The sequence below is a fragment of the Bos grunniens genome, chromosome 15 (genome assembly GCF_055505025.1).
Source record: "Bos grunniens cultivar Pamir isolate PY7600 chromosome 15, Bosgru_T2T1.0, whole genome shotgun sequence".
Taxonomy (NCBI): Eukaryota; Metazoa; Chordata; class Mammalia; order Artiodactyla; family Bovidae; genus Bos; species Bos grunniens.
The window spans coordinates 52,756,794-52,770,446 of record NC_141179.1 but is presented as its reverse complement, the minus strand read 5'-3'; the positions used below and the strand labels follow the sequence as shown (position 1 = coordinate 52,770,446).

Genomic DNA, 13,653 nt, shown 5'->3' with positions numbered 1-13,653 from the left:
ATAGAGAAATATTTTTTTCTTCAAAAAATGGCTGAGACAACTGGATCTGCATATGCAAAAGAATAAAATCAGACCCTTACCTCATGTCATATACAAGACAGCTAACTCAAAATGGACCTAAACTTAAGAGCTAAAACTATTTTAAAAGTCTTTGAACAAGCATTAGGGAAAATCTTTATGACTATAATTTTATGAATATGAAAGCAAAAGCTGCTGCTGCTGCTAAGTTGCATCAGTCGTGTCCGACTCTGTGCGACCCCATAGACGGCAGCCCACCAGGCTCCCCCGTCCCTGGGATTCTCCAGGCAAGAACACTGGAGTGGGTTGCCATTTCCTTCTCCAATGCATGGAAGTGAAAAGTGAAAGTGAAGTTGCTCAGTCGTGTCCAACTCTTAGCAACCCCATGGACTGCAGCCTACCAGGCTCCTCCGTCCATGGGATTTTCCAGGCTAGAGTACTGGAGTGGGGTGCCATTGCCTTTTCCAGATACCAAAAGCACAGGCAATAAAGGAAGAAAAGAGCTTTTGTGCATCAAAGGAGATGATCAAGAAAGTGAGAAGACAACCTACAGAATAGGAGAAATTATTTGCAGATATATCTCTGATAAGGGTCTAGTATCCAGAAAAAATAAAGAATTCCTAAAACTCAACACCCTCTTGATGAGAGTGAGAGAGGAGAGTGAAAAAGCTGGCTTTAAATTCAATATTCGAAAAACTAAGATCATGACATCTGGTCCCATCACTTCATGACAAATAGAAGGGGGAAAAAGTGGAAGCAGTGACAGATTTTATTTTCTTCGGCTCCATCACTGCAGACAGTGACTGCAGCCATGAAATTAAGAGGTTTGCTCCTTGGGAGGAAAACTATGACAAACCTAGAAAGCATATTAAAAAGCAGAGACATCACTTTGCCGACAGAGGTCCAATAGGCAAAGCTATGGTTTTTCTAGTAGTCATGTACAAATACAGTGTTGGATCATAAAAGAAGGCTGAGCACCAAAGAATTGATCCTTTCGAATTGTGGTCCTGGACAAGACTCTTGAGAGTCCCTTGGACTGCAAGGAGATTAAAACAGTCAATCCTAAAGGAATTAGTCCTGAATATTCACTGGAAGGACTGATGCTGAAGCTGAAACTCCAATACTCTGGCCACCTGATGTGAAGAGCTGACTCTTTGAAAAAGACCCTGATGCTGGGAAAGACTGAAGGCAAAAGGAAAAGGGAGTTGGGGCAGAAGAGGAAATGGTTAGATAACATCACCGAGACTCAGTGGACATGAATCTGAACAAACTCTGGGAGACAGTGAAGGACAGGGGAGCCAGGCATGCTACAGTCCATGGGGTCACAAAAAGTCAGATACAACCTAGTGACTGAACAACAACAAAAATAACCCAATTCAAAAAATGAGCAAATAATTTGAATAGACATTTCTTCAAAGAAGATATACAAAAGACCAATAAACATATGAAAGAGTGCTCAGTGTTGTTATTCATTCAGTTCAGTTCAGTTCAGTCACTCAGTCGTGTCCGACTCTTTGCGACCCCATGAATCGCAGCATGCCAGGCCTCCCTATCCATCACCAAATCCCAGAGTTCACTCAGACTCACATCCATCGAGTCAGTGATGCCATCTAGTCATCTCATCCTCTGTCGTCCCCTTCTCCTCCTGCCCCCAATCCCTCACAGCATCAGAGGCTTTTCCAATGAATCAACTCTTTGCATGAGGTAGCCAAAGTCCTAGAGTTTCAGCTCTAGCATCATTCCTTCCAAAGAAATCTCAGGGCTGATTTCCTTCAGAATGGACTGGTTGGATCGCCTTGCAGTCCAAGGGACTCTCAAGAGTCTTCTCCAACACCACAGTTCAAAAGCATCAATTCTTCAGTGCTCAGCTTTCTTCACAGTCCAACTCTCACATCCATACATGACCACAGGAAAAACCGTAGCCTTGACTAGACGGACCTTTGTTGGCAAAGTAATGTCTCTGCTTTTGAATATGCTATCTAGGTTGGTCATAACTTTCCTTCCAAGGAGTAAGCGTCTTTTAATTTCATGGCTGCAGTCACCATCTGCAGTGATTTTGGAGCTCAAAAAAATAAAGTCTGACACTGTTTCCACTCTTTCCCCATCTATTTCCCATCTATTCCCCATGCTAGTAAAGTAATGCTCAAAATTCTCCAAGCCAGGCTTCAGCAATACGTGAACCGTGAACTTCCTGATGTTCAAGCTGGTTTTAGAAAAGGCAGAGGAACCAGAGATCAAATTGCCAACATCTGCTGGATCATGGAAAAAGCAAGAGAGTTCCAGAAAAACATCTCTTTCTGCTTTCTTGACTATGGCAAAGCCTTTGACTGTGTGGATCACAATAAACTGTGGGAAATTCTGAAAGAGATGGGAATACCAGACCACCTGACCTGCCTTTTGAGAAATCTGTATGCAGGTCAGGAAGCAACAGTTAGAACTGGACATGGAACAACAGACTGGTTCCAAATAGGAAAAGGAGTACATCAAGGTTGTATATTGTCACCCTGCTTATTTAACTTATATACAGAGTACATCATGAGAAACGCTGGACTGGAAGAAGCACAAGCTGGAATCAAGATTGCCAGGAGACATATCAATAACCTCAGATATGCAGATGACACCACCCTTATGGCAAAAAGTGAAGAGGAAATCAAAAGCCTCTTGATGAAAGTGAAAGTGGAGAGTGAAAAAGTTGGCTTAAAGCTCAATATTCAGAAAATGAAGATCATGGCTTCCGGACCCATCACTTCATGGGAAATAGATGGGGAAACAGTGGAAACAGATATTTGTATAATCTTGTTCATAATGGGGCTTCCCCAGTGGCTCAGCAAGTAAAGAATCCGCCTGCAATGGAGGAGACATAGGAGACTCAGGTTCGATCCCTGCATCAGGAGGATCCTCTGGAGGAGGTAATGGCAACCTACTCCAGAATTCTTGCCTGGAGAACCCCACGGGCAAAGAAGCCTGGCGGGCTACAGTCTGTGCAATTGCAAAGAGTTGGAGATGACTGAAGCGACTTAGCACGCATGCACGAGCACAGGCACTGGGTCATAATAAATAATATTATTCACACACACAAAAAAGCGGAAACAACTCGTGTCCATTAACAGGTGAATAAATAAGCAAAATGCGGTTTATACATACAGTGAAATGTTATTCAGCCATAAAAAGCAATGAAGTTCTGATACATGCTATAACTTCTATGAACCTTGAAAATTTATACCACATGAAATGTCAGACACAAAAGGACAAATATTTTGTGACCACTTATATAAAATGTATAGAATAGTAAATTCATGAAAACAGAATGTAGATTAAAGGTTACAGAGGCATGTGGAGGAAATGGGTAGTTATTACTTAATGTTTGCAGAATTTCTGTTTGAGATGATGAAACAGTTTTAGAAATAGTGGTAATGGTTTTACAACATGATGAATGTAATTAATGCCACTGAACTATTGTACACTTAAAAATGATTAAAATGGTAATATATGTATATATTTTTAGGCTGCTCCCTGTGATCTTAGTTCCCTGACTAGGGATAGGACCTGTACTCCCTGCTGTTGAAGTGTGGAGTCTTAACCACTGGACCAGGGAAGTCCTTAAAATAGTAATTTTACGTTATATATTTTTTTTTATCAAAAAAAGACACTATGTACAAAGTAAAAAGAGGCAAATAGAGAGGTAGATGAGGAGAAAATGTTTGCAACATGTATAACAAATTAGTAAAAATCCAAAGGATGTAAAGAACTTCCACAAGTCAGCTGAAGAGCAGAAAACCTAATATAAAAATGGGCAATGATTTTTATCGAAGAACAAAACCAAATGGTCCACCCACAAAAATTATGCACAACTAGTGAAATGTAAGTTAAAGTATGAATGAGAGGTCATGTTACAGTCATCAGATCGGTAAAAATTAAGAAATTTATTAATATTTAGAGTTGGTGAGGGTGTGGGAAATGGAACCATCATTCCTGCTGGTGGGAGTGTAAACAGACCTAACCTCTTGGGTGGGCACTTTGGCTACATCATAGTCACACACACACACACACACAGAATCATTCAAACACACCCTTGGTCCCAGTAGTTGCACTCCAGTATATGACAAGATGCATGGTTATATGTGGTATACTCAAAAGATGGAATTCAGTACAACCCAAAGAAGAAACTGGATCTGTGTGTCCTAACATTGGAAGTATATGTCTGAAATACTTCATAATACTTTTTAAAATCCAACAGGTTTATTTTTTTGTTTCTAATGTTTATGTTTTGTTTCTAAATGATGAGATTAAAGGTTCAGACTGTTGTTTGCAAGCAGTTTTCACAAATGACACCTATGAGAGTAGACTGGCTTTATTCTCCATACACGAAAAGCCATCATGTCTGCTTTTTTTCTCTTTCTTCTAGCTGTGGCTTTGTAGTCTCTGTGACATCTGGATATGCTGTATATAAATTTTGATTGGATGAATGCAAGAATCTGGTAACAATCATCTTTAGACAGATTTACAGGTTTATTTTTATGCTTTTCTTTTAATAGTTGTTTATGTCTATAATCAATGGTCCACCAAAGATTATGAATTAAACAATATAGAACTAAAAATTAAATGGTTTAGAAGCATGAAGAGGTCAAAACGCTCAGGGTTTGAGGGAAACAAGATCATCTGTAGCTGATGGGGTCCTAGGACCCCCAACCTTCCTCACAAACCACATGAACACACTGTTGACTATTGCTTTAAAGGGAAAACAATGTTTGGAATGGGATACTGAAGCTATATCCACCAAGGAGAGAAACTTGTGATTTGGGCATCAGTCAATACGGGTAAATGTAAACAGTGCTTTGAAATGGATGGGAAAGATGACCCCTTTTCATTTTCCAAAAAGTTAGGTCAAAGTTACATGAATAAGAGGAATACAAACATCTTTGGTAGATGAGACGTGGCAGAGGTGAAGTGGAATAGAAATGGCTAGAGGGTCCTTCACATGGAAGTTAAATCCTCAAGATGTTGAAGTATATTTGCTTTTAGCTGTGTTTAAGAGAAAACCAAACACAGCCCAAGATGAAGCTTCTTCCCACAGCGTTCACCCTCCCTCCAGGCAGCAGGCAGGCCACACCTCACCCTTCTGCATAGCCACCAGGCTCAGTGAAAACAGTTGGCTATGAAATTTCCAAGGTACTAGTAGGGTCTAAGACTGGATGAGCTGGAGACACCACTGGAAAAGCTTCCAGGGAGGGAACCATGAGAGATGAGGAGGGGAAACAGGTGGGATTGCCTCTGCAGTCTCTTTCTTGAGGGCCCGGCTATTACTGAGGGATCAGGGGAAAGGGGCAGAGTAATTGAGACCCACTTTCCACTTGCAGCCCCCAACCCCCGCCCCCCCCCCCAGCTTTCTAAGGTTTGGGCTGCTGACCTATGTGAAAAGCAGCTGATCCAGCGTGCTGCAGTTTGAGGACAGTGTGCGAGGAGGTATCTGACCCAGGTGAGGAGTGTCCCTACCCACATCATGGTCAGAGGTGGTCAGTGCATAGTTCTTACGTGAAGCACAGCAGTGAAAAGTGGCTGCCCCTCCCCTCCAAAAAAAGATTCAGTGTTAAATTCACGGAGTTTAAGGAACCTGAGTCAACCAGAAGTAGATGTCTCAGAGGCCAAAGAGAGACCTAAGCCATAAATTGTGGGATCATCAGCTTAGGGATGGAAGTGAATGAGGTCATCCAAAGAGAGTATGCAGTGAAGAGAGGGCCTGTGAGGGAACCTGGAGGACACCAGTATTTCAGGGTGTTCTAACCCAATCAGTCAAAGACCACCGGGGACAATCCATAGTCCAGTGGAGTCAGGTTTATTGACCCATTGCTATGAGGAAGACAGCACATCAGAGGAATCATGGAGTGTCCTACCAAACAGAAAAAGAGTTCTTATAGGATCTGAGAGAGGTGGAATTAGGTGAAATGTAAATCAGGCAGTAGTTGATAGCTCAAAGCAAACCAAAGCTGTGTGTAAAGTAGCCTACATCAGGTCTGGACTGCTCAGTGGACTCAGGGTCTTGTTTCCTTGGAAACAATAAAGTTAAGGCTCATGTGGAATACATGTTTAGAAGTCCCTTTTCTGAATCTCTCCGCACCTGGGTTTTAAACCCTGTCCTCTTAGTGATTTAGCTCTTCCAGGCAAGAGTTGCATTCCTATTCTAAAAGCAAAATTTCTGATATTCTATGATTTTAGAAAACAAAATTGCTCAGTGAGTAAGAAAGAAATAGTCACTCCATGAAGAGGGTTGTTACGGTATTTTATAGCTGCAGTATGTCCCTGGGAAAAATTTTGTTTCTTATTAATTTTGTGGCTGGCTTTCTCTCTGTCTGTTATTCCAGCCTGATGAATACCACAGCAGGTTTTTACAGCCTGAACTAATTTTTAGATTTTTAAGGGACACACAAAGGAGGTGGAATCTGCAAAGACTGAGTAGGCAATGTGGACAAAAAAAAATGTTGCCTGTCAAGTAAGTAAACAAAAATGTTTCCTGCTGTCAAGTCATCAGCCCCTGCAGTTACCCCCTACAATGGGCGCACCCTGGGGGGGAGTTCTGGATGGAGAAAAACAGTATACTAACCCTAGATAGTTTAAGATGCATCAGTTCAGTTCAGTTGCTCAGTCATGTCCAACTCTTTGCGACCCCATGGACTACAGCACACCAGGCCTCCCTGTCCATCGCCAACTCCTGGAGTTTACTCAAGCTCATGTCCATTGAGTCAGTGATGCCATCCAACCATCTCATCCTCTGTCGTCTACTTCTCCTGCCTTCAATCTTTCCCAGCATCAGGGTCTTTTCCAATGAGTCAGTTCTTCACATCAGGTAGCCAAAGTATTGGAGTTTCAGCTTCAGCATCAGTTCTTCTGATGAATATTCAGGAGTGATTTCCTTTAGGATGGACTAGTTGGATCTCCTTGCTGTCCAAGGGACTGTCAAGAGTCTTCTCCAACACCACAATTCAAAAGCATCCCAAAGGAATAATTTCAGTGAGCCTAGACTCTTGCATTTTCCCATACATAAAAGGGCACTAAGAGTTAATTTGTGACGTCTGGTTTCTTGTGTATGAATAGCAATAATCTTTGGATGTTCACTATACATTTTTTTTTTTTCAGGAAAAATTCCTTGCTCCTCCCTTACCTCTTTTGAACAGTCCTTCAGAGCTATCTGAGAGGCTGCCATCCCAAATTATAGTCCTCAGTAAGGCTACAAATAAAACGTAGTTCTCAACTTTTACGTGGTACTGTTTTTCAGTCCAGAGTAGAAAGAAAACTATAAAGTCTTAGGTCTCACAAACCAGGAAGATGATTGCTGATTATGAACACTGTGCACTGTGGAATAAGGTGGCCACTAGCCATAGCGGAAACTCCAGTACTTTGGCCACCTGATGCAAAGAACTACCTCACTGGAAAAGACCCTGATGCTGGGAAAGATCGAAGGCAGGAGGAGAAGAGGACGATAGAGGATGAGATGGTTGGATGGCATCACCGACTCAATGGACATGAGTTTGAGTAGGCTCCGGGAGTTGGTAATGAACAGGGAAGCCTGGCAGGCTGCAGTCCATGGGGTCCCACAGAGTCGGAAGCAACTGAGTGACTGAGCTGAGCCCATAGGTGGCTATTTAAATTTAACTAAAAGTAATTAATTTGATTTAATTTTTAAATAAATTCAAATATTTTTCTTTCTTCATGGCACTTAAACTCATGTCAAATGTTCAGTAGCCACAGGCTAGTCTCTACCCTATTGGACAGTGCTGCTGCTAAGTCACTTCAGTCGTGTCCGACTCTGTGCGACCCCATAGACGGCAGCCCACTAGGCTCCTCTGTCCCTGGGATTCTCCAGGCAAGAACACTGGAGTGGGTTGCCATTTCCTTCTCCAATGCATGAAAGGGAAAAGTGAAAGTGAATTCGCTCAGTCGTGTCTGACTCTTTGCGACCCCATGGACTGCAGCCTACCAGGCTCCTCCGTCCATGGGATTTTCCAAGCAAGAGTACTGGAGTAGGTGGCCATTGCCGTCTCCAATTGGACAGTGCAGCTGTAGAATATCTCCATCGTTACAAGCAGTAAGAGAACTGAGAGTCACAGGCGATGGTGACCCCTGGGAGTGTAGTATCACCCCAACACTCAGCCCAGCAGAGTTATTCTTTTCGTTTGACAGCTACCGTGTAACTGTAGCTTGAACCACGACCAAGGCTAAAAGCCGGAGGCTCCACCGCTTCTTCTCGATTCCCTTCCTGCACAAACTACCATCGCCACACTCTATCTCCCAGCAAGCCCCGGGCCCGTCTTCTGAGACGCTCGCCTCTTGGACTTCTGGGAAATGTAGTTTAAGCAGAGTTCCAACTCTGGGAAGGTTCTAGCCACGAACTAAGGCTCCCATGAGGCAGTGCGTGGTCAGTTCCACTGCAATTCACCGCGGCCGCCAAGTGTGCCATGAGGGGCCCGAAAGTCTGCACCCGAGTCTTAGCGCAACGGTGACTTGAGATGCAGGAGTCTGGAGGGACAATGCTGTGCCTCTCCCTGCCACTGCTTAGATCTCCGCCGCTCCGGAGTTGCAGAGACGCCTCAACCCAAGGCGGAGCCGACCGGGCCCCAAGGAACCGTAGTTACACTCCAGCCACAACCACTAGGGGACTTGAAAGCAGCGTCCGACGGCGATCTGTGGGGCGATCCCTGACGGGAAGCGCACGCGCAAATGCCGGGCCTCAGGGCTTCTGTAAACACCGAAGAGCGCCTGCGCGAACGGAGCGCCTGGGGATGGACACGCGGGGGCGCCTTAGCAAAGATAACAGTAATAAACAGTAACGTAACGGTCCAGTTATTTTTCTGCCCCCCCCCCCTTTTTTTTAATGGTTTGCTAAGCACAGCTCCCTTCATTGAGCACTCATTTTACCAGTGGGACAGCGGGTCAGAGAAAGTGATACAGCGGGAGTCCTAGCATCTTTGCGTGTGAGGGACCAACGATGGTTCAGGATGCAAGGACTCTAGACTCTGTCTTTGAGTTGCTGTGTGACCTTGGTAGTTCTGTTCCCCTGAGGACCTAAGCTTTCTGATTTGAAAATGGAAATAGGATATTGGAAGGATCAAATAAGATGCAGAAATGAAACTAAGTTGCCGAGCAATCTATAAGGGCAGAAGATTATTATAATCGGGGGATTGCAGATTGAGGAACTATTTCATCATACTACAAATTGCAAAACTGAGGGGCCCCTACAGGGGCAGGAGCTTGCTCCAGGTCTCAGCAGTCTGTGAGCAAGGGCTAAAACCTAGGCTGCCAGCGTTTGGGCTTGGAGCCCTTCCCTGCACCTCCTGGATTAGTGTCTTTTTTGCATACAGGCTTAGAGAGACAGACTGTGCCCAGAGTCTAGAGAAGCCCCTATTACTAATCCTCCTACCTGCTGGGCCTAGTGGAGGAAGACCCTGCTCTGTTGAGATGACTACCAAAGGCATGAAATTAAGGAGGAACTGGAGAATCCTGGAGACAGAGGACAGTGTGGCAGAAGCTGTACAGATCCTACTTCTCAGAAGAGTGGCCCAGGTAAGGGAAGGAGATCAGATGTGACAGATGAGGGGCTAATGTTAAGGGGACCGACCCTGAATGGAAAAGGGTGGTCTCTATTTCTGAACCTGAGAGGAATTGGGTGCTCAGATGATTCCATCTGGGGCTCTGACAGCTGCCCATGACAGCTGGAGGTGGTACCTGTGCTGGCTTGGATGCTGAGAGGAGGTGATGCAGGTTGAGCTGAGAGGCTTTAGGAGCCACTCGCCCACCAGGTGGAGCTGTCAGGTGGCATCGTGGGCAAAGCATACCACCAACCAAGATACTGACCTCTCTGTCCCTTGGAGTGGGGCTGTGCCCAGTTGTCTCTCTGGAGTGCTCTTAGAAGTTCTGGACATAGGTGTGGGAGGGGCTTGGAGCCGCTAAGGTCCGGTTGCAAATGGGGCCTCCTCAGGCAAGTCACGAAAGGAAGGTGTTTGTAGAAATAGAAATTCAACATCTTCCCCACCTCTAACTGTCTCATTCTCTGGGCCTTCACTTGTCTCTGTTTTCAGCAGGGGAAACTGAGGCTAACGGAAGAAAACATTCTCTTCAGGACACACAAGGAGCTGGCGTAAAACTGGACTAGGATAGGGATCTTTCCATGACATGGCAGCGATCAAACATCTTCATCAAACATTTATTGAGTGTCTAATGTATACGCTGAGAAGAGCTACCTTAGGGTACAAACAGAAGCCAGGATTGCAGTCAGACTCAGCTTTTAACTTGCCCTCCCAGTGACTTAATGCTGTGATCCTTGGTGAGTCACTACCCTACTCTGAGCCTCACTGTCTCTAGAGTGGGAGTGGTAAGCCGTATCCAGGGCTGTCTGAAGTGTAACTATGAATTAAATGAGTTAAGAACTGTTAAGTGCATATAACAGCACTAGGCCCATGGTACCCGCTCAGTAACTAAGCCGCTCTTTGTTACTCATGAACATAGGTGGAGGCCAGCTGGAGATAGGGTTCTCCCAGAGTCCAGCAGGGGCGGAGATGCCACCACCCCTGGTCTGTCTGCCTCCCAGATACCTCCACTCTGCGCCCAGGCAGCCTGTGTTTATGAAAGTTGAGGCGGGGGACACTTGCATCCCCATTTCTCCCTCTGGCACTAGGAACCTGGCGGGGAGCATTTTACACCTCCACACACATATGATTCATGTTCCTGATGACCTGGGTCCAGAGTTAAGGTGATTCTTGCCCAGTACAGCTGTACAGTACAGCCCTGGGCAGTGAGACCAGAACCATGACCCTTCCTCCCTGCAGGGCAGAAGTCCCAAAAGGCTGACAGCAGGGTCTTGACCTGTGTGTGTTCCCTGAACAGAGCAGGAGCTGGGGGCAGAGAGGCCCCTGGGTGGAAGACAGGGCCCAATATCAGATACCCTCCCCCCAGCTCACCCCGTTTGAAGGTGGTGGTCTGGTCCATTGGTACTTTCAGCTCTGGTCCAGGCCACCCTAGTGGAGGTCTGGTTCAAACCCCTTATTTATAGAGAAGGAAAGAGATGACCACCGAGCTCACCCAGAGCCCCACAGTAAGGTGGGGGTGAGTCTAGGCCAGAACTCAGGTGTCGTGGTGTTTGGCCAGGGCTCTGCCTGGCAGCTGGTTGGGAGGGGGCAGGCCTTGGCTCCATCTCTCTTTTCCCCCTGCCACTGCAGTCACACTTGGAGCCAGATGTGGACACCTGGGTGGGTTGTGGGTTGGGGCGCAGCAGGGTGGGGGTGGGTGCACAGACAGGTAAAGGGAAGGGGAGTGCAGGACCTGGTCAGAGAGCAGTCCAGAGCCGAGCTGGGGTGGGTGGACTGGGGAGCTCTCAGTGGTGTGTGTGTGGCTGCTGCAGGATTCTAGGGCCTTATTAATCAGTCTGAGGCAGCAGGAGATAAAAATACCGTGGGAGCACACTCCTGGAGGAGGGTAGCAAAGCAGATTCAGTAATGAGTCACAGAGCCCAAGCCCTAAATTTAGAAGGTGCTGAAGGAGGCAGCCGCCCCCGGGGAAGCACCCTAGAGATGCCCACTAAGCAGGGGTACCAGTGCCTGAGGGCAGAGGGCAGTGGTTGGCAGGAGTCCCCAACACAGCAATGCCCAGGGAAGCTGGGCTTCTTCTAGGCCTGCCCAAGGTACGAATTTTGGACCTCAAAATGAACCCAGACCCAGTCTTCAGCCCCACTCACTGACAGAGCTCCTAGCAAGCCTTCCCCACATGAGCCCTTCAAAGGGTCCTAGAAACCAGCCCCGGGGGCGTGGACATCTCAGTACTGTCCTGCCTGCTGGCTGGGCACAGCCAGGCTCCCTGGAGCCTGCTGCTGTCCTGGTGCCCTGTTGTCAGACACTGAGAAGGGGGCTGTGTGGATGCAAGGAGCTCATGTCGTTGAGTGAAGGCCTCCCAAAGGGGACCCATCCAGGCCTTTGTAGCTCTGTTGGGAATTGGGGTGAGGGAGGGGGGCAAGATGTTATAATGGCCACTTCTGCTTTATTCTCAGCCCTCCAGGTTCCAGGTGAACTTAGATTGTTTCTTTTTCTCCAGGTCAGAAGAGGGAGGCACTGCCTCCAAGTCAAGGAGCAGAGACTTAGAAAAGAGGCTATGCCTTGGGGACAGCTGCCAGACCTGGGGTAAGGGAGCTTAGGAGACAAGAATTGATAGTAGCTGTGGTGTTTATTGCGGAGAAGGCAATGGCGCCCCACTCCAGTACTCCTGCCTGGAAAATCCCATGGACGGAGGAGCCTGGAAGGCTGTAGTCCATGGGGTCGATGAGGGTCGGACACAACTGAGCGACTTCACTTTCACTTTTCACTTTCATGCGTTGGAGAAGGAAATGGCAACCCACTCCAGTGCTCTTGCCTGGAGAATCCCAGGGACAGGGGAGCCTGGTGGGCTGCCGTCTATGGGGTCACACAGAGTCGGACACGACTGAAGTGACTTAGCAGCAGCAACAGTGGCATTTATTGAGCGCTTGTTGCTTGCCAGGCACTGTGCTAAGCTCTCCACGTGCATGAACTCACTTCATCCTGGAGGCAATGATCTAAGTTCTATTAGCCTACTTGTTCATAGGTGTGGGAGTACCAAGACAGAGAGGTTAAGTAACTTATTCTAGATCACACAGTAAGAGGTTCTAACCTAGACGGCCTAGCTCCCTAGCTCAGGCTCTTAGCCATTATGCTAGACTGCTGAGCAGGGTATTTTACCCCATCTGTGCTGCCTCCTCTCCTGTCCTTCCTTCCCAGTCCTCCAGGAACTGGGAGCTTCTCTCTGGGCCTTGCAGGGTCTTGATGCCCAGGGTGCTCCTAGGCTTGGAGGAAAGAAGAGCTCTACTGCATGCACCCCCCACCATGCAGGACTCCACAGTTTACAGAGCCCACCCAGCTGCCCCAGGCCAGGAGAGAGGCATCTTAAGCACCTCAGCAGGAAAACAGACCAGAAAGGTGCCAGGCCTTGCCCACAGTCGGTGGGGCCCAGAGTAGAACCATAGGGACTTCCTCTTTGGGAGGGCCCCAGACCCAGATGGCTAGCACCCACTCTGCAGGCTCGGTCCTCCTCCTGCTAATGTCTGTTAGGCACTGCCGCCTGCAGGAACCCAGTTCGATTGCTGGGTCGATGCAACCTTCTGAAAGCCCTGGAGTTTTCTGTCAGAGGCTCTTGATCCATCTGCCTGACCCCAGGCCCTGCCTTCAGCTCTGTGCTCAGGCTGGATGGCAGTGGGGGTGGAGGTGTCTTTGTGTGTCTTTGGGGAGGACTAGGTTGTCTGGCCCTTTTACCAGGGCAAGAGCTCCAGCCCTGGGATGACGCTTTCTTTTCTGGAAGCGCCCCCCCACACCTTCCTTCTTCTGGTTTCTTCATATTTTTTCATCTCAAAGCTGAGCCCGCAGTGCCCTGACAGAACAGTTTCCACCTCCTGGAACTAGAGGGGCCTCTTGGGGAGCTATTAGTATCACCCTTGAATGGGGGAAGGGTCAGAGGGCCCACCCCTAAACCCCTAGGCTATTGTTCCTGGCGGGAAGAGGCTCCTTTGAGAGGCCTGCTTGAGGAGCTCAGACCTGCCAGGGACACAGCCTGGCCCAGGTGTAATAAGACTTCCCTTACACCCCT

The 13,653-nt window shown here is 47.2% G+C and overlaps 1 protein-coding gene across 3 annotated transcripts in view; it reads left to right on the top strand.

Annotated features, from left to right (window-relative positions):
- The window catches only part of STARD10 (StAR related lipid transfer domain containing 10), a 49,026-nt gene that overhangs the window by 5,665 nt on the left and 29,708 nt on the right, over positions 1-13,653 (top strand). Inside the window, exons 1-2 of one of the 3 annotated variants that reach the window (XM_086340666.1) lie at positions 8,780-9,557; positions 12,091-12,138. The exons of 1 other annotated variant lie outside the window; for it this stretch is intronic. In XM_086340666.1, the coding sequence (XP_086196792.1) occupies positions 9,469-9,557; positions 12,091-12,138 (137 nt within the window). In that variant the 5' untranslated portion in view covers positions 8,780-9,468. Of the gene's footprint in view, positions 1-8,765; positions 9,574-12,090; positions 12,139-13,653 lie in introns of those variants that run through there. One more of the 3 variants, XM_086340660.1, reaches the window with a different exon arrangement.